Source organism: Glycine max, chromosome 15 (assembly GCF_000004515.6).
Source record: "Glycine max cultivar Williams 82 chromosome 15, Glycine_max_v4.0, whole genome shotgun sequence".
In the NCBI taxonomy this organism is placed as follows: Eukaryota; Viridiplantae; Streptophyta; class Magnoliopsida; order Fabales; family Fabaceae; genus Glycine; species Glycine max.
The window spans coordinates 6,386,035-6,410,776 of record NC_038251.2 but is presented as its reverse complement, the minus strand read 5'-3'; the positions used below and the strand labels follow the sequence as shown (position 1 = coordinate 6,410,776).

The 24,742-nt window shown below is 30.6% G+C and overlaps 3 protein-coding genes across 5 annotated transcripts; 2 read left to right on the top strand and 1 right to left on the bottom strand.

Moving 5' to 3' along the window:
* Positions 1–1,070: 1,070 nt before the first annotated feature.
* Positions 1,071–3,615, top strand: LOC102659831 (uncharacterized). Of its 2 annotated transcripts, XM_041009949.1 has the most exons (5): positions 1,071–1,287; positions 1,640–1,917; positions 2,139–2,213; positions 2,784–2,874; positions 3,304–3,615. In XM_041009949.1, exons 2-5 carry the CDS (start codon positions 1,739–1,741, stop codon positions 3,319–3,321), a joined length of 363 nt encoding a protein of 120 aa, XP_040865883.1. In that variant the 5' UTR covers positions 1,071–1,287; positions 1,640–1,738; the 3' UTR covers positions 3,322–3,615. The 2 variants fall into 2 exon arrangements, with proteins under 2 accessions (XP_040865883.1, XP_006597480.1); XM_006597417.4 differs by having other exon boundaries at positions 1,071–1,917.
* A 933-nt stretch (positions 3,616–4,548) lies between these two features.
* LOC100788002 (protein MALE DISCOVERER 2) lies at positions 4,549–9,843 on the bottom strand. The gene is made up of 11 exons (XM_041009944.1): positions 9,744–9,843; positions 9,506–9,638; positions 9,238–9,309; positions 7,977–8,120; positions 7,222–7,283; positions 6,681–7,127; positions 5,745–5,938; positions 5,490–5,622; positions 5,230–5,387; positions 4,959–5,141; positions 4,549–4,836 (listed from the first exon to the last, which is right to left on the bottom strand). Exons 1-11 carry the CDS (start codon positions 9,841–9,843, stop codon positions 4,576–4,578), a joined length of 1,887 nt encoding a protein of 628 aa, XP_040865878.1. The 3' UTR covers positions 4,549–4,575.
* Positions 9,844–16,927: 7,084 nt separating this feature from the next.
* On the top strand, positions 16,928–20,598 carry LOC100777850 (2-aminoethanethiol dioxygenase-like). Of its 2 annotated transcripts, none has more exon segments than NM_001253946.2 (6): positions 16,928–17,081; positions 17,262–17,605; positions 17,749–17,912; positions 18,048–18,195; positions 19,996–20,199; positions 20,306–20,593. In NM_001253946.2, coding segments are annotated over 5 exon segments (741 nt in total). In that variant the 5' UTR covers positions 16,928–17,081; positions 17,262–17,505; the 3' UTR covers positions 20,431–20,593.
* The last annotated feature ends 4,144 nt before the right edge of the window (positions 20,599–24,742 follow it).

The following is a 24,742-nucleotide window of genomic DNA, read 5'->3' as shown; positions in this document are numbered from 1 at the left end:
AAGTCAACAACACAACACTTGCTTGAATAATTAGTGATACAGATACATACGTTGGTGGTGCTGTGTGTTGCATCATCAGTTTATCCGGTCATCGAGAGGAATACAAGGGGAGGGTGCATTGTTTTTTTATTATATTTTTGTGTTGTGAAATGTTGATGAGGAGCTGGAGCAGAAACAAACAAAATGTCTTGAGCAGCGGTGCAAAGGTGGGTGCATGATTCAGGGGCCACGCCACGCCTACGCAAACAGAAACAGTCAGAAACATGACAGAACAGAACCAGGTGTTCTTCAGTTTCCACACTTAAATTAAGTCCCTGTCATGCTTTCTCTTAGATTCACGAGAAAGTGACGTTTTAAAGAGTTTCCCCAGAAAATGACGTTGCCATCTGATGTCATTAATGCTTTTGGTTACATAAAATGATAAAATACTACCAGTGTTTTAGCCCCATTTGGGGGTAGTTTTTAGTACTGAGTTTCAATTTTTTAAAATAAATATTAATTTTTAGCTCTAGTTTTAAAAAAATTAAATTAATTATTAAAATGTGATTAATTTTTTCTTCTGATTTTTAGTTTTAAAACAATTCATTTTAAAAATTTCATATCCTCTGTTAAAATTTGTGTAATTATTTGTGTAATTATGACAGTAATAACAATAATAACTTTGTGACATGGATGGTGATATTGATGTTGGTAAAGTGACATTGGTGTAGGTGGTATTGGCAGTAGCTATGTAAGTGCCGATAAGGAATCCTAGTTATTGTGAAGGAGGATTTTAACTATTATCATGATTGATCCTTGTTAAATTGAATACGTGCTTTTTGAAGCTATTGACAGAAGGTTGTTCTCCATATCAGTGATTCACTTTCTGCCAAGAAACCCAAATAATAGATGTTACCACTCAACACCTTGGTCTCCATCGCACCAACCTTAAGCTCCTTTGCATTCTCTTCGATCTTCGCCATCTAAAGTACCCTAATCAAAATCCATGCTTTTTTTAAAATTTTTTGTTTATATTGTTTATAACTTTGGTGATTCACTTGTTCTTGTATTGTTTTTATATGAAATATTTATTTATTTATGGTTGGATGAGGATGAGGAGCAGGGTATGATAGAGACAAACTAAACTTACTCCCAAAAGCAATTATTAAGGGTCAAGAATATAATTCTAAAGGTTTTTTTTTTTTCAAAAATTGTTAGTTGCAATTATTATTGGGGGGTGGTTGACTCGGTGATTGACATAAGCTAGGAGATAGAAGTGCAAAGTCTTCAATCGGATTGCTTAGAATTGTAAGTAATTAGTTGTATTTATCATTAGAAGCTTATTATTTGTGCTAGTTAATTAAATTCTTATATTATTAATATAAATCTGATGCATTTTCGGTAAAAGATAAATCTGCCTCGACTTATAAACTCGTTTAGAATTGGTGGTGCTTCTATTTTATTTGAATTTTTCTTTCATAATATTGCAACACTAACAAAGATATTAACAGACCTACAAGCACTTGTTGCTTGAATTTTGGTACATGGTCTGCTGTGTATGATCACCTATCTGATTCATGATTATGCTGGAAATAGTGTAACTTTTCTGCATCTTAACCTCTATAACAGCCTTTGCTACATGGCCAATTCTTTCTTTCAGTTTTTTTGCAGATAGGTTTGCAAGATCAAAAATTGACATATGTTGCCCTGTCCTCACCACAAAATCAATAGGCTGCAAATGGCATGGTCAAGTAGGTGAATGTGGCTTCTTTTTCTTCACAGATGGCTTTCTCACACTCCCTCCTATGGCTTATATAACCAAAACATGTTAGAGGAACTTGTACAAAGTCTTTTCCCTTCTTCCACTAACATATTTTGTCCTATTACTCCCTTTGGACCAAGGCATATCTGCAAGTCCATGCAAAGGATTTGGCAAAGGTAAATGAAACTTCCTTTCTATTTCTATCTTGGTTTGATATGCATGTTTTGTTTATTGCCCTCTTGGTTGGAGAAGCTTCAACACTGTTATGTGTTGTTTTAGGATTCAACTTAGGTATTAGAGAAAGCAAAACATGATTCAAGGCTATTTCAAAGATTTGTCAGAGTCAGTAGAGAGGAGAGGCATTTTTACAAGGTATTTTCTTTTTGCTCTATGCTAGGATGATAGGCAAGAAGCAGAACCCGCAGAAGGAGGCAGCTAGGGAGTTGGAGCAGGGCGTTAGTCTGGTCAAAAGGTTGTCATATTACTAATTAAATTGATTTAAGTATCATCAATTCAAAAATATGAATGTTGTGAGCTTATTATTCTATGATAATTCTTTGTTCGAATTAGGAAGAAATTGCCAATTTCCTGACATTTAGTTTTCACAACACTCAACCTCTTCAAAATTTCTTTCTTTTAAAGATATGAACGATTTGGTCTTAATATTTTAAAACTTTTTATCTCGTGGGAATTATTGGAAATGCAGCAATGGAGCTTTAGGATATGCTTTTTTTACTCTCCTTCATATACGACACTCAACATTATAGATATGTTGCTTCTAGTTGATGCATTGAAGTTTCAGGTGGGCTAGTTTTTCCTATTATCGCGAAGACGTGTTCTATTAGTTTTTCATAATATTTTGTCCTTGACTCATGCATTTTTTATTCTTACTATTACTGTACAAAAACCAATTTTTAACTTCCTTCTCATTGAGCCCTTAGCAATGATGACTATTCTTGTGGAGTGGTAGGATTTGGTTGCTAATTATTTTACTAGTTACTATTGCTTCTTTATGCTTAAATATGACAATATCTTGAATTAGAAAATGCAAAGATCATACGGGGTTGAGGGTTGAGGCACAAATAGTAGCTAAAGTTTATTTGGCTTTGGAGAACAACCTGAAAATTATCCTTGTAAGTATTCCATTCTAGTACTTTCAACTTGTATTTAATTTTTATTTTAGTTCACTGAGATACTCATTATCCTTTATTGATGCTTTATTTTAATTAATAAACTCAAATATATCATTGCTTCAAAGAAAACATTCCACGTCATCTTTACTTTTTCATGGAGGCCAGTAAGAGTTTAAAAACTCTTCTCTAAATCACCATTTTCTTTTTATTTTTAAAAGAATCTTGAATTTGTCTTATTCAATATGCTGTGTTTGTTTGATCTTGTACTAAGAAAAAAAACTAGATTTCTATCTAATAAGAAACATGACTACTTTAATCTTTCATGTGTTCGGAATCCATCATGTTCTTTACTGATAATTGGTTATATTAAAAGCTCACATAGTTTGAGCGGAACTTCTATTTAATTAGTTCTTTTTGTTCTATTTGAAGGGTATTGATGATATTTGATATTGGGTTATGGAGAGGGTTGAAGAGCCAAAGGTTAAAGGGACAAGACGTTTGAAGTGTTCATGGGATTTCAGTAAGACTAGGAAATAAATATTTGTAGTCACTAGATGTTATGACACATATGTCCACCACCAAAGAAGTGGCTAGTTATCAAATGCACACAAAAAGTTTCAGGGATTCTTGGGGCATAACAACGACAAATTTATTTTGTTTTTTCATTTTCTTTTAGATGTAGCAATTGACAATTTGTAATTTTTTTCTTTCAAAATGTAAGCCTATTATTACTTTTGTGTATATGAATAGTTTTATTACTAATGCAAGATAATGTATTTTTCTTATGTCAGTCTATAATAATTAATTTAGTTCTCAATTTCTATTCCATTTCTCATAACAACAGACGATTTTTTTTAAATGATACTAATTGGGGTTCAGTAAACCCACGGTAAGTACCAGGGAACCATAATTGCAAATTATTATCATGATGTTAACGGGGTTATAGACCCTACGTAAAATACCAGGGGTTTTAAAAGTGTGGTTATTCCAGCGCTTCCGAGGGTTGCTTAAAAGTAAAAAATGAGGGTAAAATGCTTGCCACAGATTCTTTCCCAACGAAATGGTCAACCGCAGGAAACGCATTTAACAGGGGTTTAAACCATCGTTACGCCAAATTTAGCCCCCGTTAACTCCATGTTTTCTTGTAGTGTAACTGTATACAAAATATAACTTGATTTAACTATAAAATTATAACAAGGATTAAATATGATTTTTATCGTTGGATAAATTTTTTATTTTTGTTTTTGGCCCCTAATATTTTTTAAACATTTTTGCTCAAAATAAATTTTATTTTATCTTTTGTCCCTAAATTTGTTTGGATAACATTTTGAAAAGTGAAATAAAGTGATTTAGATAATACTCCATGGACCATAAACAAAATAAAAATTTCATTAGGGATTAAAAAGTTTTTAAAAAAAAACTATTAAGGATAAAAAATATCATCTAGGATTAAAAAACATTTAAGTCCACCTCAAATTAACTTCTTAAACAAAAATATAATCTACTATATCATTCTTACAAAATATCGTAACACACTTTCATTGGAACATGAATAACTAAGGTATTAATGATGAAGACTTGCAAATGAACAAGAACAATGAAAGAAATAAAGAATTTCGAGTAGCAAATATCATAATTTCCCATTTTGATAGATTGAGAGAGATATTGTCTTGAAACACATAGAAGATAGTTAAATAAAACTTAAGTCGTCTCCACTGATAAAATCTCTAATTCAGCCCACCAGAGTGGAGAAAGTCTTGGGACTGCTTGCTCAGGTGACACACCAAGCACTTCCCTTAATTTGAAAGTCACGTCCCTCATTGTTGGTCTTAACTTTAGATCAGGTTGAATACAATCTTGGATCACCTCACAAATGACATCAAGTTCATTTTCCTTGAAAGACTGAAGGGCGGGATCGATCAAGTTGCTTATGCTGCTCTTGTCATTCAAGTACTTATCAACCTAAAACGTTCATGAGAATTTATTTGTTAAACATTCATATATGAATATGGTATAATAAAAAAGTTACACTTAAAATTGCAAAGAGACATGTTAATTTCCAAGGAAGCGTGTTTCAAACTTACCCAATTCACAAGGTTGCCTTGTTCTTCAGAGTAAGGCAATTTCCCTGAGATGATTTCAAGCAATAACTTGCCAAAGTCAAAGACATTAGTTTCAAGATTATTCCATGATGACACTTGAGATTTCTTTGAATCACATGTCGTCTTAGTTGGTGATACAATATTTCTAAAAGTAACTTCTGCAGTCTGAATGAATAATGGAATAAAGAAATGTGTTACTTGGTGGCTAACATATAATGAAAACAAACAAAAGAAGAGAAAAAAATGTTAGTACCTTAGCAGCAAAATCATCTGTTAAAAATATCATATTTGAAGCAAGGTTGCTATGAATCACTGGTGGATTTAGATCATGGTGCATGTATTGAAGACAATATGCAATGCCCATGATAATCCTGACCCTTCTACTCCAATCAAGACGTTCCACTTCCTCAACTGAAAGTAAGAAGAAATAAAATGTACGCAACCTTTAGTTGCATAACATATATGAATTCAATTTTCCTTGAACTAAGCAATAACCAAAACAAACAATAGTACCATGTAAATGCTCAAAAACGTTTCCATTTGGACAATACTCAAACACCAACATCCTAGTGAATGGTTCTTCTTCCTCACAATACCCAATAAGATTCATAAAGTTCTTATGATTTATGCGAGACAAAGTATCAATCTGAAACATGTAAAAAACAAGAATAGCAAAGAAAAAAGTTTGAGAGTTGAATCCTATTTTAGAGTTGAATTGAAATTGTTAATGTAATCCATTTATTTGTACGGACTTAAGAAGGAGAAAACCTTTTTGCGGTATTTCATCTCCATGTCCTTTGACCAATCCTGGGAAGAAGTAATCAAAGTAGAAACTACAGCTATCTCAACTTCATTAGATAGTGTTCCTTTATAGATGGTGCACCCTTCGTAACAATGAATAACAATGTTGCTGAAATCTTCACAAGCTGTCTCTAATTCTGCTCGATTCAACTTAGGGACCCCTGCATTTTATTAGAAGACGTTACAATGTTGTCAACAAAATAAGCTAACAATAATTTATTTTCTTAGCACATTAAAAATGGATAGCCATTAGACTTTATCCTTGACATCTGCTAAAATCCCTATATATGCAACACATTCTTTGTAGTTATTGATTAAACCAATAACTCAAATAAGAAAAATCAAACTTCATATATTTCATTCGGACAAAAAGAGAGTCACAGAGTCTTGAAGAGCGAAAGTTAGATGTGCTTGGTTGTTGACCAAAGAAAATCATGGGAGTTGAAAGGCATCTATAAATAGGTAAATGCTCTTTTCCATTGTGGATAAAAATGGTATGACCAATCATTGTCCATTCGAACTGTCCAATGAAGAATAAGAAGAGAGCAAAGTGCCAATGGCACGCGAAGCGCATGATTTTTTTTTATTTCAAATGAAAAATAAAAAAGATTTTGAACTGGATAAGTTCAAATCAAAGAAGGATTTTGGAGCACAATTCGATTGTAAAAAAAATCCACTTTGGACAAAATTGAACAAGTACTCATGCATACACATATAGAAGCACAATCATTTTCAAAGTTTGTGAACAAAAAACCACACCACTTGATATGCAAAAGAAAGAAAAAAAAAACAATTATTCAATTATGAGTTCCACTTTGTTTAACTTAAATAAGACCTATAATTCACTGTTAAAAGTTAAAAGTTGTGGTATGTATTCACTTATTAGAAGAAAAAAATTATTACCTGTTATAAATGCCTTTTGCAACTGTCCACTTAATCCTGTCTTCCAAGGACCTATTACTTTTGCTGCTCGTTTCCTCGAAACGTATAAAAGAATTATGATAACAATGACCAACACAACAACAACAACAACAATTATATACTTCCATAAATTTCTAGAAGCGCCATTAGTTTCATCTTGTTGACTTGTTTGATTTTCATCGGAAACAATGTGTGGAGAATCAAAAGGTGAATGCGAGGGTGTAGGTGTTTGATTTTGTTTCTTATTGACATCTGGAATAGCTGGGAAAGCTCCACTACTAAAGGTAGTTGGAACAAAGCTAATCTCTATAGTTGGTTCACCACTAAAAGATGCAGCTGCAAGGTTATTACCACTAGACTGAAGTAACATACGACGTGCAGAATTAACAAGTTCTGGTACATTCTGAGCAATCTCTGGCACATTAGAACCTACATTGTGCAAGGCATGTTTTAAGTGTCAATGGCAATGATAAGCATTTTCAAATGATCAATAAGTCATAATATGGGAAAGTTCTTCACTCACTAGGTAGAAGGTCACAATAATCATTTTCATGGCCATGAAAGATAGACTTTCTTAGCTTGAATCTACAAAGAAAAGTAAAATATTTAGTTAGTTGAATAGGTTGAAAGAACAAAACATAGGTACCTATTTAGGTTAAGATGGGGCCAAAATTTATCTACATACAGTGGCAATGCAAGGGCATTAAGACATTTCATAAGTGTTGCTTTAGTTAGAATAACCAATGAATTTGGTTTGTTCCAACGTTTAAAGTTGCTCTGCCACACACTGTACATGCCATCAATAAAAAACATATAAAGTTGCAAGTTAATAATCATCTACAAAATTTGTTGACAAAAAAAATGCAAGGAATTGAGACAAGCACATTATTCAATGGAATGAGAACACCGAAAGGAAAAAAAAAAGGAAGACTTATAAGAAACAACATTTGTTGTCTCTTACTGGCTTCCCTCTAAATTATTGGTACAAGTGGAAGAAAATCATATAATGAAATTACTAAGATCATTTGGCTAGGTAGGACAAATTGAAGAAATATTTATCAATGTCCAAATTTCCAATTGATGCAGGCAAATAAAGTTGTTAGAGGTTATGAATAATTTTCAACAAATAAAAATTTTAAAAAAATGAACTTTCCTCCATTTTGAGAATCATCACCTTCAATTTTATCATCATAAAGTAAATTATGGTATAACAAAATTCCATTTAAAAAATACTAAAAACCTAATATAACATACACATAGAATAGAAAGTTAACTTACAAGTGTTTTAGTAATGACATCTTGCCCATTTCTGTTGGGATGTTTCCTAACAAATTATTCTCCCTTAAATCCAATAACTCTAGCTTGGGTAAATCTCCAAGTTCTTTGGGAATGGCACCAAAAAAGTTATTCTTGCATAACACACTATTTTAAAGAAACAAAGGAAGCTTATCTAGATCAGAAAAAATAATAAATATAAAGTTAAATGTATTCTATTAGGTAGTTAATAACAATATGGCATGATATCATGTAAGGAACTAAACTAATAAAAAAGTAAGGCTTTATAATAATATGTCTTGCAAAAACAAGTAACCCTTAAAGACTTCATTTGTGTTTTTATAAACTAATGTGGAATATCAAAATAACCACCTTTTGATGGAGTTGAAAACTAAAAAAAATACAATTGCCTAGATTTTAACTTGTTTGGAGAAGAGAAAAATGTTATATGCAAGCTTGGAAAGTGACATTGCATGAAAGATTAAAGAGAAAAGATAAAATATACAATGAAAGAAAAAATAACCAATAATAAATATTGCAACCAATCTTTATCAACTCAATATGTTAACTACAAAATTGTTGTACTACAAAGAAGACATCCATTTTTTGATGCTTTGAAATGAAGGCAAATCATGATTAAGATTTAGGAAAATGAAACAAACACTATAAATATTAGCAAATATCAAAATCTGATGATTATAACTTGGTGGATCATGCCAAAATCACCCAATAAACATATTGTTAAATAGGATAATAATATTGGCAATTTCTATTAAAACTAGTTTATTGTCAACAAAAAAAATCAAATAGTCAATGTAATTATATTCATGTGGAAAAATAATATTCAATATTTATAAAGCACATCAAAGTCAAACATTACATGATACTTTTAGATTAAACAAGGGTGATGGAAGGACACAAGAAGAATAATAATGTGCTAAAACAATATATAATCAAACTTTGGGTGTGGGGCAATTATAAGAATGTTTTTTGCATATCATGTTTATGAACTTTTAAAACAGGCATGCATACTAGATACATAGATAACCCTCAAATTATGTTGTATTCTTATTACATTATAACCAATTAGAGCATTTATTAGGGGACTTAAATTTATGGTTGGCAATTCAAGAATGGGTGCATTTTGGGACTATCCTTAATGATCTAACAATAATGAGATTTATTTTGATATCTAAAGAAGAAGAAAAAGAGAGCATCAATAATTGTTATAAAAAATACATGAGACATTGTGAAGATTCCTTACAGAGAATTTAGGTGACTAAGTTTTCCAAGCTCAGGAGCCAATGTCCCTTCCAAAGATAACCCTTTTAACTTCCTACAAGAACATAAAGGAATAAAATTCAACATAGAATTCTTTAGCATGCTTATCTTTATAACAATTCTGTCTAATTTAAAGATCAAACAATAAAATTTTTGTTAAAGAAACTAATTAAAATTAACTTATTATAAAAAAAATATTACTTCACTATAAAACTTGAAAAAAATGGAATGAAATAACTAAAGGAACTTACATCATTTGCACTTTACCATCTACACAATGCACACCCAACCACTTGCAAGGATCACAATCATTGGGATTCCAATTCACCAAAGCATTGAATGGATCATAAGTTATTCTGGCTCGAAAAGCTAACAAAGCCAGTCCTGAATTTTCCATTCCAAATAAAACCAACAAAATAAAATCAAGATACAAGGAAATGCATGTTTTTGTATGAATGGAAAGCTAAAAGAGCAATCCAAGAAAATCACCTTCATCATTAATGGACCAACAATCTCGAATTCCCCACACAAAGATTAAGCAAACATAAATTCTTAGACAAATTCCAAATGTGTTCTGTCTCATTTCCATTTCTTTGTGAAGCCAATGCCAAAATGTGATTAAGGCAATATCTATTTTCCTTGGTAGCCAGGGTGCTATGTGATATAATGTCCAAAATTGACAGGTTTTTGCTATGTAGAGAAACCCTTCAATCTATTGGGATGAAGCAAATGAAACTCACTAACTATGCAAAACTTACATTACAATGAAAGACATTAATATTAGGTTTGGGTTTGGAGATCATTTCAGGATCCCTCATTTCTTTTTAAGTTATCTCTTTGTTACAAGCTTTTGATCAACAACGACATAATTGACTCAACTCAATATTTCCTCTCAATCATCTTCAACAATTGATGGAGCTGAAATAAAATCAATCCATAAGAAAAGTTAACAAAATGAATGAATTTCAATAAGATTAAGATAATTAATAACCAACCAACATCATAACAATAAGAAAATGGAATAACCCCACCAGCAATCAAGCTTTTTGGTGTCAAGGTGAACAACAAAAAAGCAACAAAAAAAAAAGGTGTGGCTAGGGGAAGGAAATCATTAATTAAGCATTGATATATAGAGAGAAAATTACCATGCAAAAAAGACAAAAAGGCGCAAGAAAAGAATTCTCCTTCTTGTAGGTGCATAGGAAGGAAATGCAATGTTGGTTGAGAAGGGAGTGATAGGTAAGGGCAAATTGAGACAGAGGCAAAAGGGCAGCCAAAGTTCAAAACAAATAAATTTTCAAATTCTTATTTTGTTTTCTTTTTTTCTTCTGATGGTTGTTCTTCTATTGTTGTCTTTCTAGGATGATCTGAGAGGACCCTCATCTTCTTCATGAAACACTTTCTTCCTTTCTTTCTCTCTTTTTTCGATGTTAAATTTTTTCTTTCTTTCCCTATCTCGTTCCTCGATTTCTCTCTCTTTCCCCTTTGTCTCTCTCTCATCACCCCCACCACCAACCTACCACCCTAAATTTCTCATTTTTTTCTCCCAATTATTATTATTATTATTATTAAATTCTGTTTAAGGAGTTGTAGATTCTATTGGCCCCTAGATTCAACAAAGTAGGACACACTTTTATTTTGTTACTAGGAAAGTCTATTAGGGTTCATGGATCTTAACACGCATTGCTTATAAAATAAAAGACTAAATGTCACTTTTGATTGATTATGTTTTAATGTTGTTTTATTTTAATACATTAAGTTTTAAAAGTTTCATTTTGATCATTTTTCGTGTTCAAATGTTGTATAAGATTGCAAGTGTGATTTGTACTCAACCATGCTTACAACTTTGTTCCGTGTCCAAAATAACCCTTTCTTACCTTAATACTTATGATTTTATTTTTAGGAAAAACATTTATCTAATTAATCAGCTCAAAAATTCATTTATTAAGAGATAAAACTGTTAAATATAGGATTGTCTTCTAAATATAATATTTATTTAACATATATTAAAATATAATGATAAATATTATCAATTTACATTAACAATATTAGTACTTGATGTTTTGATAATATATTATATTTTTATACGAATACATTATTTATTATTATATTTTAGTGTGTTATTAATGTAAATTATAATATTTATATTAAAATAATATTAATATTTTTGATAATATAATATTTTTATACGAATACATTATTTATTAATGAAGTGAAAAGCAGTTAAAGATTAAACTTTTTATATGTAATATTTTTATAAAAATAATGTTAATTTTATCAATTATTTTCTTTGACGGTTAACTAAACCAATAAAATTCATTTACACAAGCAAAATATCATACTCTGTTTTACCCTGATATTAAGATATATAAAGAGTCAAATGATTATTAACTAATTTTTAATATTGAAGTAATTTTATAAAATGATATTATTAATAATTACTATTTTTATATTTGACTTAAATATATTTTAAGTCTCTCATACATTTGAGAATTCTATTTTGGATCTCTAATAACCTTTTTCTTTACCATGAGTTTCTAATAAAACTAAAAATTTATTTTTGGTCTTTATTATTTTGTTTTAATCTTTTTAATATATCTATTTTTTTATTTTAGTCCTTATAATATTTTATTTATTTTGTATTAGTTTATTTGAAAAATATTTGATAGAGATTAATAACAAATAATTTGTATATTTTAGGAACAAAAATGAATAAAATAAATGTATTTGAAGGATTAAAATAAAATAACTTGAATCAAAAATAAATTTTTTATTTTATTATAGATTTAATATAAAGAAATTTTTATGAGAGATCGAAAACAAAATTTATTAATTTATCATATACCTAAAATATATATGAGTGTTTATATTTTTAAAGTGAGCATTATATGTGCCCTTAGGTGATACTTTCTTAAACTTATTGATTAAGAAACTTATATAGTGTTAGCAATTAAAATGTGAGAAAATACATATAGGAACGTATGTGCTACTTGGTCATTATATATGCGGTGATACTTTCTTGAACTTAATTATTGATTAAGAATCTTATATAGTGTTAGCAATTAAAAGTGTTACTTACACAACAAAGGACAAGTTAATATTGACATTCGTTAGTGGTATTTTTCTATCATCGTTAATGTGTTTCAATACGTCAGTCCTTGTGCTTATTTTGGCTCTGTTCATGAATCTGCGACACACAATGGCCAGACGTGTTCAGTTCATGAACCAAAATCTAAAACAGTGGCAATATAATGATCATTTTTTATACTGTAAGTAACAAGCATCTCATGATCGGCTTTCTTACTATATATAAAGATATTTTCTTTTAAAAAAGTCATCAATTAAAAAATATTATAATATTTTTTTAAAAAAATAAACTAACCTAAATAGGCTCACTAGTTATTGGAAAATGTTAAAAATTAGAGGGAATGGCAGACCCACCACTGCCAACCAATTTGTACGATGAAATAACCAAAAATCATAATTTAAATGACAAAAAAGGCATGTTGCTGTAAAAGAAATGACAAATAAGGTATATAAGATAGGACATGTTTACCATTTATCTAACCCATCAGTTACCTTAGTTTTGATTTTAGAATATGATTTTTGAACAAGATTTTCTTTAAATTTAATAACATCTTCAAGTATTTCGTGAGTCACTTAAGTAATATTATTTAACAAATTTTTATCATTAAAGCAAATGATTTGACTGTGCGTTGTTTAATTTATTCTTACTAATTAAAGAATCATTTTTTAATTATAAAATTTAATGTAACTCAAATTAAGCATTTATTCTAACAATTTTAACATTGAAGTAATTTTTTTTTGTAAAGTTTTTAAAATTATGACATTGTAAGATTGAAAGATTTAAGATAAATAACTTATTTAAGCAGTTATGTGTTGTAAATGCTCTAGATTAATCCAAAATTCATAAAAATGGATAATGTATCAATCTAATTAATACTAAATCTAAATATAACGAGATAAGGTTTGCTCAAAATATGACATAAACAATGTTAGGAAATAGTCTAAATTGTACTAATTTAGCTAACGGCCTAACTAATCACTTCAAACTAGTTTTTTTTTTTTTATAATATTTCTCAAGTGTCAAGAGAAAAAAAAACACAGTAGTCATAGCTCAGTTTGATTAAATAATATGCCTAAGTTATTATAAATTCTTTAAACTCTTTCTATTGATAAAAAAATAATATCAAAATAAAAAAGTTATTTGGACTACAATATTGGAAGAAAGGATTCAGATCCCGAACTGAAAATAAAGACGGGTAAAAATCCATGGTGACATTTAATATAAAAGTTTGTCGTTTTTAATTACTTATCGTTTTTTTTAATGAAAGTAGCATTTTAAAATACTCTTTTTTTATTGCACCATTTTTAAATACTCTTTTTTTATTGCACCATTTTTAAATACTTAAAATCAACCTTAAGTGATATTTAATATAAAAAAATCTTTCATCCCTTTACGAATCAGTTTTCTCATAATGTGATTGCTACGAATAATATTTTTGAAAAAAAAAACAATATATTTAGTTATTATTCAACTTTTTAAGAATAGATTATCTACAATAAATTAATATGAGAAAATTTAGTAACTTTGTAATTAATTATTATGGAAAAGTTTCATTCCCATTTACTAAAATGAAAACAATTTATTCTCACTTATTAACAAAATAATATTTTTATGTAAAAAAAACAAAATAATAAGGCAATGTTCTCTCTTAGTCCCTATCAACAATCTTTTATACTTGAAAAATGTTTTTATATAAATAAGGCAATGTTCTCTTAGTCCCTAACAATTGTCACCTTTTGATGTCTTGTTTATCAAAATATTTTGTGTGTTGTCCCTATTTCTATAAATGAGAGACAAAATAGAGATTTTTTTTTATGAAGAACAATGATCATACTAGACAAATTTTTATGAATGAGAGATCAAAATAAGAATATTTTTTAAGGATTAAAAGTAAGTTTTTTGTATTTACATGGATAAGGGAGTTGTTTTCTTGTTTCTAGAATTTTTCTCTTAATACTTAGGTAAACTAATCGCATCACTCATTGTTTTACAAGAGAGTCTAGATTTTTTGTTAGCTCACCAGTTCATGATTTGATTCCAAATTGTATTGATGCTTAGATTTTAAATGAAATGGTATGAGTATTTTAACTTAAAAAAATGTTTAACCTATATCTTTATTTTTTTTTATACTGAACTTAAGAAATTTTTATTCTCGTGTGTCACTCTTTCAATAATATTATTAAGACGTTGCTTGTGTTAGTAATTAACTAAACCTTTTAAAATATTTTTTATACTCGATAAAAGAAAACCAAAAATGCTCATCATGAGGAAATCGAACACCTATGACATTGGCTTGAAGGGTGGGGAGAAATGAGAATGTCAGAGATAGGAAAATTTCAACAAACAAACCTTGATGCACCCTTCTTGGTTAAAAAAAATAACACAAAATCCCCTTATCTAAAGTATGGTAAAGTTGCACAACCTAATCTAGATGGAGGAGGTCTTGTATTTTCGTCGATCGTAAGCACCACATACTTGTGAAAAGTGTTGGAGTGATTAATTAGTGGGATAGCATAAGCGGAATAGACAATTACCTTTGTGAAACTCAAATTCCACACAAATTGCAAATCTTGAAAAATAGGCATGAGCTTGGTAATGTCATGTTGGCCAATGAAACCAATGAAGTTGAAGATCCACTACCCAAGGTTGTCTCAATCAATGCCACCAAAATCTACATTCAAAGTAACAAAATCATAGCTTGGGGGAGACCATGAAATCAAACAGAAAAAACACACATAGAATTTGTTGGTAAGGCATTCTCCACACAAGCCGTAAAAATATCTATATACAACCAGAAATGTGAAGTCTCCAAATCCACATGAAGCCATGAGTTGTGTCATTGTCCATTGCCATGTGATGTGAAAATAGCTCATACCCATATTTAGTGAAGTACAATTTGCTGTTGCTATGAGACCAACTGACTACATCCTCTAATTAAGTCATCATGAATCATGCGGCGTTGGGTGTTCAATAAAGGACAAACACTTACTAGAATAGGCGTTGAGATCAAAGATAAATCCCAATGTATATCCATTGGCCAGAATAACTTTGAAGTATTCCTTCTCGTGCATGGAGCAATATTTGTTGTGGAGAACTTGATGGTAAAAGTTTAATATTATTGCAGGGGAAACTACAAATCAATCTGCCCAAATGAGATACATTGTTCAATTGCATAATATGCATGCCAAGACCAACATATTGTTTAAGTTTAGTTATTGTTTTCCAACTCATCAAATGATTATAATCTTTCCAAATAAAATTATTTATTATGAAGTCCATTTTGGTGCATACGCATTCAAGAAATCAATATATTTGCATAAAAGGATGATATAACATATTGAGTTGATGTAATTCTGCTCGACTTATTCAAGATTCTCCTCTTTTGAGAGACCAATCTAAAGGAGAACCACTAGAACGTGAGATCAAAGTCACGAGCTTTGACTTGACCAATAAACATTGGAAAGTTAAGGTATTTACTCATGTTTTTGGTGAATTTAATTGCCAAGATAGATAATAACTTTGCTTCCTCTAGTGGAGAGATGCATCTAGAATAAAAGATCCTTGACTATTGTACATTTATCTTAAATCCATAGATCATACACAAGTCGTCAACTTAAGTAAACTTATTTCACACATAAAAAGTGTTCTTTTAAGTTTGGAGCCTTTCCTGCCTTTAAATGGCACATCTTTCCCTCCCCTAAATTTTTGTTAAAATATATACTTAATTAAAGAATTAAAAGTGTAATTTTTATATATAAAAAATTATCAATACACTCCCATTGTGATTTTCAATTTACTTTCACCGTAATTTTTAATATCTTTTTATTTTATTTTTAAATCATTATAATTAAAATAGACCAAACTACAGTAACATCTTCAAATGTTTTGTGTAATTACGCAAATATTTTTTAATTTTTTAACTATTACTTTCACCGGTAGAGGTGAATAATGATTAAAAAAATAAGAATTACTTGTGTAATTATACTAAATTTTAAGAAATGTTATTATAATTTTGTTTATTTTTAAACATACAAAAAACTGTTAATGTAATACTTTATTCAGACTAAAATATAAGAAAAAAAATTAATTCACAACCATCAAGAAAATTAGTTAATATTATTTAATGTTGATAGTTTCAATAAAAATGTTAACTTATTTTTTAAAGTATCTTTTACATTAATTGTATAAGGAAAAAATAAAATTCTAATTAAATAAAATCTTGATACTATTATTAAGGAAAAATTAATTAGAATTTATTTATATTTTAGTTCAACCCACATTAATTTTAATTTTTTGTTGTTTAGATTTTAATATGGAGTGAGTAATATTTTAAAACTTAAATGGTGATAGTAGTGTAGAAGAATTAAAAAGAATGGAATTACGTGTAATTTGAGTAAAAGTTCAAGGATATTGTTGTAATTTGATTTTTAAGGCAGTGATTACTGGCTGTTACGTTTTTGAAATAATAATAATAAATGCTGCGTTGAAAAATAACAATAAATGTAATTTATTTCTCTCTTTCACGGTTTCACCGGAGTGCGTATTTTATTTTCCTTTAATCGGTTTCCCTTGGAAAAGAAAAACCGTCCAAACATAGCTGGTGGTATTACAAAAAGCGACATCTGGTTTTGTGCAAGTGTCTTTTGTTGTCTGCCTTGCTCTCTGGTCCCTCCTAGTCCTCAGTGCCCACCTCGTTGTTGTCGTGAGCCTCAGCCAGAACACAACCGTTTCATTTTCATGTATGACACTCTCTCTCTGATCTCTCTATTTTTTTCACCTAACCCATCATCATTCCCAATTGGGTTTTCTTCTGTGTACTTCTTGCATTTTTTTCATCACATACGAGTCATATAATAATATGATATGCTTTGAACCCATCATTTTATTCTAACTTTTGTGCTAATTTTTCCCTTGTCAAGGTGCTCTGGAATGGAGTTGCGCTGATCAGTTACGCAAATGTGTTGTTGCGTAGAAAGGAAGCTGTTTCTTTTACTTTTTCGATATAACGTCAAGTGACCCAAGTGCCACCACTTTCGATCCAAGTTCACATTACATCCAACTCCATCTAGGTTCATTGGATTCTCAAAACCCAGCAACCACTACTGCATATTCAGATTGTTCGTTTAAAAGGAAGCATTGGTCGGTACTTGGTCGCTACAAAAAATGCCAATTGTTCAGAAATTGTATGATACCTGCAAGGCATCTTTGTCTCCTGAGGGGCCCATTTCAGAAGAAGCTCTGGAAAAAGTTCGAACCCTTTTAGGTACAATTTAATTAATTGCCTACGCTTGACAATGTGAAATCCATATAATGTAGTGCTTGATTTGGGATGCTTGTTATTGTTATTCCATACTGAAAAGGTGTGTCCTTGTGGTTAACTTTCATTAACTATGTTGCTATTGCCAGATGAATTGAAGCCTTCTAATGTGGGTCTTGAACAAGAGGCGCAATTGGTGCGTGGATGGAAAGGTTCTTTGAATGGCACCAATGGCAAAAAGGGGCGCAATGGAAGTTATCAGTATCCACCCTCCATTAAGTACATTCACTTGCATGAATGTGACAAATTCTCTGTATGTTTTTTTATTCCCTTTCTCTCTACAGCTTGTGACAGACAGTCTTCTTGTTAATCTATTTGTAGTATTTCTTTCTGAATTGAGATGTGGAATTTGGATTCACAAGGAAAGAGTCCTTTTTTTTTTTTGCAGATGGGAATCTTCTGTATGTCTCCTGGTTCCGTTATTCCGCTTCATAACCATCCCGGAATGACTGTTTTGAGCAAGCTTCTTTATGGTTCATTACTTGTGAGGTCATATGATTGGCTGGATTTACCTGGGCCAGATGATCCATCTCAAGGTGATCAACATATGCTTCAATCTTTTATAATGCAATAACAATTGTTTTTCGATATCTTAAATTGATGATTCTTGGTCTAAGATGTAGTTGTGTCAAGAAAAAATTGTTAAATATTATCTTTCTCTTTTTAGTGAATTTGACTGAATAGGTTTTGCTATTTATGTGGTTTCCCCCAAATATATTTATTTGAAATTGTTTGGGGATATGGATATTGTCATTTGTAATTGTGTGAATATCCTAAGGATATATGTTTGAATATCATTATACTCACAATTCTCTTAGAAAGTACAAGTAGAATAATCATTGTACTTTAGCTATATAATTTGACTTCATCCACTTCTTATTTCAAATTCTCAATCACATTGATATTGGTTGCTTTTTCGTGTTTTCCCTATTCAGATGACTGGTGACAGAAAAAAACAGTTTTTTTTTTTTAATAATTTTTAGTGTGAATTAAAGAAACTTTAGAGCCTGGCATTGGATTTGAGCAACCATTTGGTGGAACAAGGTTTAGGCCATCTTTTTCTGAAATCTTGTGGTGTACAACTGTCAAAAACTGTCGGTGAATCTATCCAAGGTTAATAATATAGTTTAACCAGAAATTGTCATTCTCAAAGTATGAAAGTTTTTTAAGTCAATGTCAATAGTTTAATACGTCTCTACCAGACAAACTGTTGAAGACATCACGATCAATTGCGTTTAGTTCACTTGGTATTTATCTACTTTCTTTTCTCCTATCTCAACTTTTTTTAAGCCAATGCAAGGCTAATCCTGTCATTAATACTGCCGCTGATTATCTGCTCTGAACTTTTCCTTGAAATTGGTATCTATTAGGAGACATCATGTGCTATGATTTGAGCATGACTATAAAAATGTCAGGCACCAATTGGTTTCTAATATTGTCAGGCACCAATTGGTTTCTAATATTTACATATTTTATTTTGCTGAGTTCTTTTATGGCATTGATCTTGGCTTTGAAAATTGAACATGTTTCTGTCTTGTTGCATAGTTTCTTGAATTTTTGAAAGTTGTAAATGTTCCTGACTTTACCTGATAAGGGGTTTGGGTTTGTCTTGACTCGAGACTGCTGGATGAGGTTGGAGAGCTTTATGTCAATGTTCAATGGACAATGGTTGTCCACTGGTCAGACTGGATAAGAGCCAAGGGTACTGTAAAAACATTATGACACTCAAGTTAGTCTAAGAACAACAATGGGGATAGGAGTGTAAGCAGAAAAGTGAACATACTTGGGGTGAAACCCTTGTAAGTGCTTATATAGGCACTGAAGTCCTCCAGTAACTAAGATAGTGGGTCGCATGCATACCCTTAGGCATGGTTATGTTATCATCATAGATTAGTTTAGAACCTAAACTGTTTAGTTAGGTGTATGAGAGTCCCAGTCCTGGCCCAACAGGCTTGTACAGTCCAATGAAGTCATCAGACATTAAAGCATGGTGTTTGAATCTCCACAAGATAATTTTCTCATAAACCTGCTTTCAGAGTTCCAATAGTGGATGTTATTTTGGGTTTTTTTAGTAAGAATGCTGTGAGTGTTTTATTACCAAGTGAAATTATTTCCGAAAATAGAGGATTGTGAATTTCCATATTGATGCATGCTGATTTACTGTAATGTTTTGTTTAGTTTACTGCTGATGATTATGCGGTTTGATGAGTAATTTCTGTTGTCCTAAGATAGTAATTTTGTTAGTTCAAGAAACAACACAATTTTTTTTTCTTGATTCCCATTCTTAAATATTTGCTAAACTAGAGAAGAGATTCAAGATTTTTCTACTCTTGCAGCTAGACCAGCAAAACTTGTGAAAGATTGTCAGATGAGTGCCCCCTGTAACACCACAGTTCTTTATCCAAGCAAGGGTGGCAACATTCATTGTTTCAAAGCCTTAACCCCTTGCGCTCTCTTTGACGTTCTTTCCCCTCCTTACTCATCAGAAGATGGAAGACACTGCTCATATTTCAGGAAGTCAACTAGGAAAGATCTTCCAGGTACTTTTCTTCCTTCTATGATCCTCTTATACCCCCCACCCCCTTTCTTTCAATCTTACATTAATTTCTGAAGCATGCTATTTTCTTACATGTTCTGCTGTTAAAGGTGTTGAGCTTGATCAGCTGAGTGGTGTAAAGCCATCTGAAATAACCTGGCTAGAAGAGATCCAAGCACCTGAAAACCTGGTGGTTAGAAGAGGTGTTTACAAAGGCCCTACTATAAGACGATGAAGGATACAACTAATTTGTATTTACATAACATTAGCCAGGCATGACTAGAAACTAAATATGATGGGGATATAAATTAAAGGTGGTATATCTTGGGAATAATTGACCATCTGCTTTATATGATTGTTAACTGTACATACTGTGATAAATGATGGCAGTTAATGTTGATCATGCCTTGTGTATCCTTGTTCTAACTAGCCCCTTTTTAGATTATTAGAGGAATAGCACCAACATGGTGATCTTTGGTGATGTTTAGATCTTCCTTAGATATAGCATTGTGGCTTTCTTTTGCACTGCCTTTGAATGGGGTATGCTCGTACATCTATATCAGCAAGTAGTCATTGTGGCTAGAAATGGCAGCCGAAAACAGTTCTGAAACTCATGGTTAATCTGAGCCTCTGAGGCTGTTTTGTCTTAAATGGTTGTGTCAAAGGGTCTAATTGATACAATTGAACGAACCTTTTATTTCTTCATGTTAGCCTGAATGAGGAGATGAATGAAAAATGGTATCATTCACTTCTATCAACTAGACCCTCTTACAAATAATGAAGAAAATACTTCGTATGAGCCTAGATATTAGTATGTGGGATAGAATTAGAACTAGTATTCTCATTTTCACCTGCCCTTATTATTATACTCTTTTTCATTATTGATAAGATTGAAAAATGAAGAGTGTAGGAGAATGAAATGAAAACTTACGTAGTATCCGTGTAGGAGGCATGTTTTGATACCGGAAGACTTCACCATTTGTTGGCGCTTCCCATTGTATTTGGACAGTATTGCTAGCTCGGTCAAAATATGAAGGAACTTCCATTTGCACACTTTAGTATTATTATTATTATTATTTGTCTCATAACGAGTTCAAGTTATGCCACAAACTTGAGCTGGGAGTTTGTAGTGATGCTTGTGAATAACTTGTTAATAAGAGAATATAGTCGCAAGAATCTCAATAAGATGATGCTATTGAATCTTAGTAGTTAATATACTTAATAGTGAGATATTTTTTTTGGGCGGGGGTATGAACAGCCACTTGCCCAAATGGGCCTTTTGACGGTGGATTAAAGACATGTTGATTAATTCTACACAATCTCCTAGACGATGCATCACAGGCTTGGATCAAGACAAGTTTCTTTCTGGTTGTCACATTTGATAATTTGAGATCTCGAGTTTTGAGATACAAAAATAAATTAAATTTTGATATAGTGTTAAGGAGGTATGTGTGGACAAACTTTTCTATGAGCACTTATAGGAGAATAAAATAAGAAAAAAAAAATTAAAATTGTATATGCACAGGCTAATTTCAAAAAAAATTCTCAAATCAGTTTATTTTAAAAGTTAATCTTTAACTTGTGCATAAATTAATCTACCTTATTTTGTTTAGAAAACCCATAAGTACAACTATTATCTTCACTAATATTTTACTTTCTTCTTTATCCCCCCCTTTAATTGTAAAATTATTTGTTCATCATATATATTTTGAAGTTTTCATTCGCCATTCTTTTATGTGTATATAGTTTTCTTCTTCTAACATTAATAAAAGTATAAAACGCTGATTTATTATTTGATTGTATAATTAATTGACTACATTCAAACAACGTTGTTTGGCCATTTAAGTTATTTCAAATCTTCTGATGGCAACAATTCGACTTGTCTTTTTCGGTCAATCATTTTTTTTTTCAAAAAAAAAATCAAGATTTTTTTTTTTTTTTATTTCTTTTCTAGACGTGTCATTTTAGGATATCCTCAAACTCTGTCCCACTAACCTTTCGTCGACAGAATGTCATCCGAACAGCTGAGTTGGAAACATCACATTTATTTCCCAAAAACTCCATCAAAATTTAAATTTGAATAGTAAACGATATAATATTCGGATTAGAAGGGCGTTGTGTTAACGGATTTATTTTTGTTCAATTAGTAAGTTGTTGGTCAATTTTTTATGAATAAAACTAACATAAATATTTAATATAAACAGAAAAATGAAATAAAATTGAAAAAGTCTAAAAATAACCTCTTGATGATGCCATGATTCAACCTAGGTAATCTTTTTCCTGAAAAAAAATTCAATTCAAGCTTATTTAACAAGATATGTGATGTGCACCAAATAAAATTCTCTATAAAATAAAATTCATATACTAATAGAAAAAAAAATATTAGCATTAGATGTGCTTCTATTAATATAAATTTTCCAATGAAAATTTAACTTTTAGTTAATACATTGTGAATTTATAGTAATAATATAAGGCTATGTATATATTATTTAATAATATGATAAATTAATAATTGATAAAAAAATATGATAAATTAATAGTATAAACTTTTTACATTAACAAAAATGTTTAGCAATGGTCTATAATATTGATAGCATATACCTACAATGTTGATAATAAATTTTTTCACATACATGAATGAGATTATCTTCTTTTATTTATAGTCGTTTGATTGTAGTAGGTTGTGATAGAATTTCATTTCAATAACATCATAAACTTACAATGACTATACCTTATAATTGTCTTATCATCTTTGTAATCATATGTAAGTACCCTATAAGGCAAGTTTAAGGAGTAGTTACAAAGAAAAAAAAAGGTTAAATCCGTTTCATTTTTCATTTTAGTCTCTTATGTCATCATGGTGACTTAGGCTAGGTTACGAGATAGTTCAATAGGCATTAGAAGCGACACATGAATGATGTCCTTAGCATAATAGTTCATACTTTTTTATATTGATTGCACTTTGTATTTTTGACTCAAGGTGATGATGGATAAACTTGAAGTTTCTAACCCTAGTTCGACGTGTCGATCTAAATTAGGTTATCCCCAACATGTTATGTCCAACATTGGTGGGATCTTGAGGTGCATTTGATCATTTCCAATATGTGTTTGAGATTTGCGAACATCACATTGTCATAATTATGAGGACCTAAATAGCATTTGGTGAGATCAAAAGTCAATTTGATTTGTGTGACATAACGTTTGCTCTAACAAACTGAAAATGATGACGTAAATGAGACATATGATATTGTTTAAGTGGAGAATCATACTTATTTTATACATTCATTATGAGAGTGTAATAATGCAATGCAAGTCATTAAATAAGACAATTTAGTGATTGAGGTATGTATTACTTACATGCTAAGTAATTGATGGTTTTACCTTTATTGGGTTAAGATAAATTGTGATTTTACCATTGTCTCAATAAAAATGATCATTTTCATTGTCTTGAATTTTTCTTCTTTTACATCTTTTCTTTCCCTTCCTACATCTCCTACTCTTCTAGCATTCTTAATTTTTTTTTTTTATGATTAATCACTTGTTTGAGGCCTTTTATGGCATCCTTTGTAGTTCTTCATCCTATGTCAACCATATTTTTATGTTGCTTCTATCAGGTAGCATCTTACTTTTGTCACCTCATTCATTTTGTTTTCTTTCAAATGGTGCACTTTTATGAGAAAAGGAATGACAAGCATAACATCAACTTTAAAGGTTTACATCATTGTCATTGTATTGAAACAAGGGTGCATCTTGCTTATGTGGAGTTCCTAAGAACTACACAATAAGTTGATCGATGTGTTCCTGTCTTAAGGAACATGTTGTAAGGTCTGGGGCTCATGGTTATCTTAACCTTGTTTATATGCCTAATCAAGGTGATATCAATGACCTATATAAGAAACACTTATATGCATTGTAGTTTTGATTGAACATTAAGAGTTGACCAAATTTTAATCAACTTTTTTTTATTTGGACTCTAGATTATTTAGTTGTTGCACAACCATTGTAGGTTATACTCCTAATCCAAGCATGTCGTTGGTAGAAGGATTTGAATTGAATATTGATGAAGTGAAAAAAAAAAACAAAACAAAGGGATAGGCTTAAGGTTGCAAGCCATAATAGATTAGTATAATTGGTTTAATCAAAGAGATATTAAAGACATCCAATTATTTTACCAAGTTTTGAGAAGGCTACTTTGCAAAGTCGAATCATATATTCAACGAGCGGTATATATAAGAACAACTATTTGCTTGAAGTTTTCAAAACTAGCGATCATGCTTGCCACTTAAGTGAAAATCTGAAGAGTTTCATGTATATGCATGATTATATACTTTGAGATGGTAGGGCTATTATATACTTTAGATTGTCCTGAAGCCAATTTTATTTGAAAGGGTAAGCCTTTTCCTAAGGCTTCCAACTATTTTGTTAGGAGTTTGACTTTGCCCCGTAGCCAACTTGTTTTTCCATATGTTTCAAGTTGTATATAAGAATGTTGCTAGTAGGTTCCCATATTAAATTAACAAAAAATGATAATTAACTTAATTATATGG

Coding starts and splice junctions, on each gene's coding strand:
- LOC102659831 (XM_041009949.1), top strand. CDS start 1,739: ATGTGGCTTCTTTTTCTTCACAGATGGCTTTCTCACACTCCCTCCTAT. Junction 1,918..2,138: donor ATGCAAAGGATTTGGCAAAG/GTAAATGAAACT, acceptor GCTCTATGCTAG/GATGATAGGCAAGAAGCAGA. Junction 2,214..2,783: donor GGCGTTAGTCTGGTCAAAAG/GTTGTCATATTA, acceptor ATCTTGAATTAG/AAAATGCAAAGATCATACGG.
- LOC100788002 (XM_041009944.1), bottom strand. CDS start 9,843: ATGGAAATGAGACAGAACACATTTGGAATTTGTCTAAGAATTTATGTT. Junction 7,128..7,221: donor TTATTGTGACCTTCTACCTA/GTGAGTGAAGAA, acceptor TGCACAATGTAG/GTTCTAATGTGCCAGAGATT. Junction 5,939..6,680: donor GCAAAAGGCATTTATAACAG/GTAATAATTTTT, acceptor AATAAAATGCAG/GGGTCCCTAAGTTGAATCGA.
- LOC100777850 (XM_006596935.4), top strand. CDS start 17,506: ATGCCAATTGTTCAGAAATTGTATGATACCTGCAAGGCATCTTTGTCT. Junction 17,913..18,047: donor ATGAATGTGACAAATTCTCT/GTATGTTTTTTT, acceptor TTTTTTTTGCAG/ATGGGAATCTTCTGTATGTC. Junction 18,196..19,995: donor GCCAGATGATCCATCTCAAG/GTGATCAACATA, acceptor CTACTCTTGCAG/CTAGACCAGCAAAACTTGTG.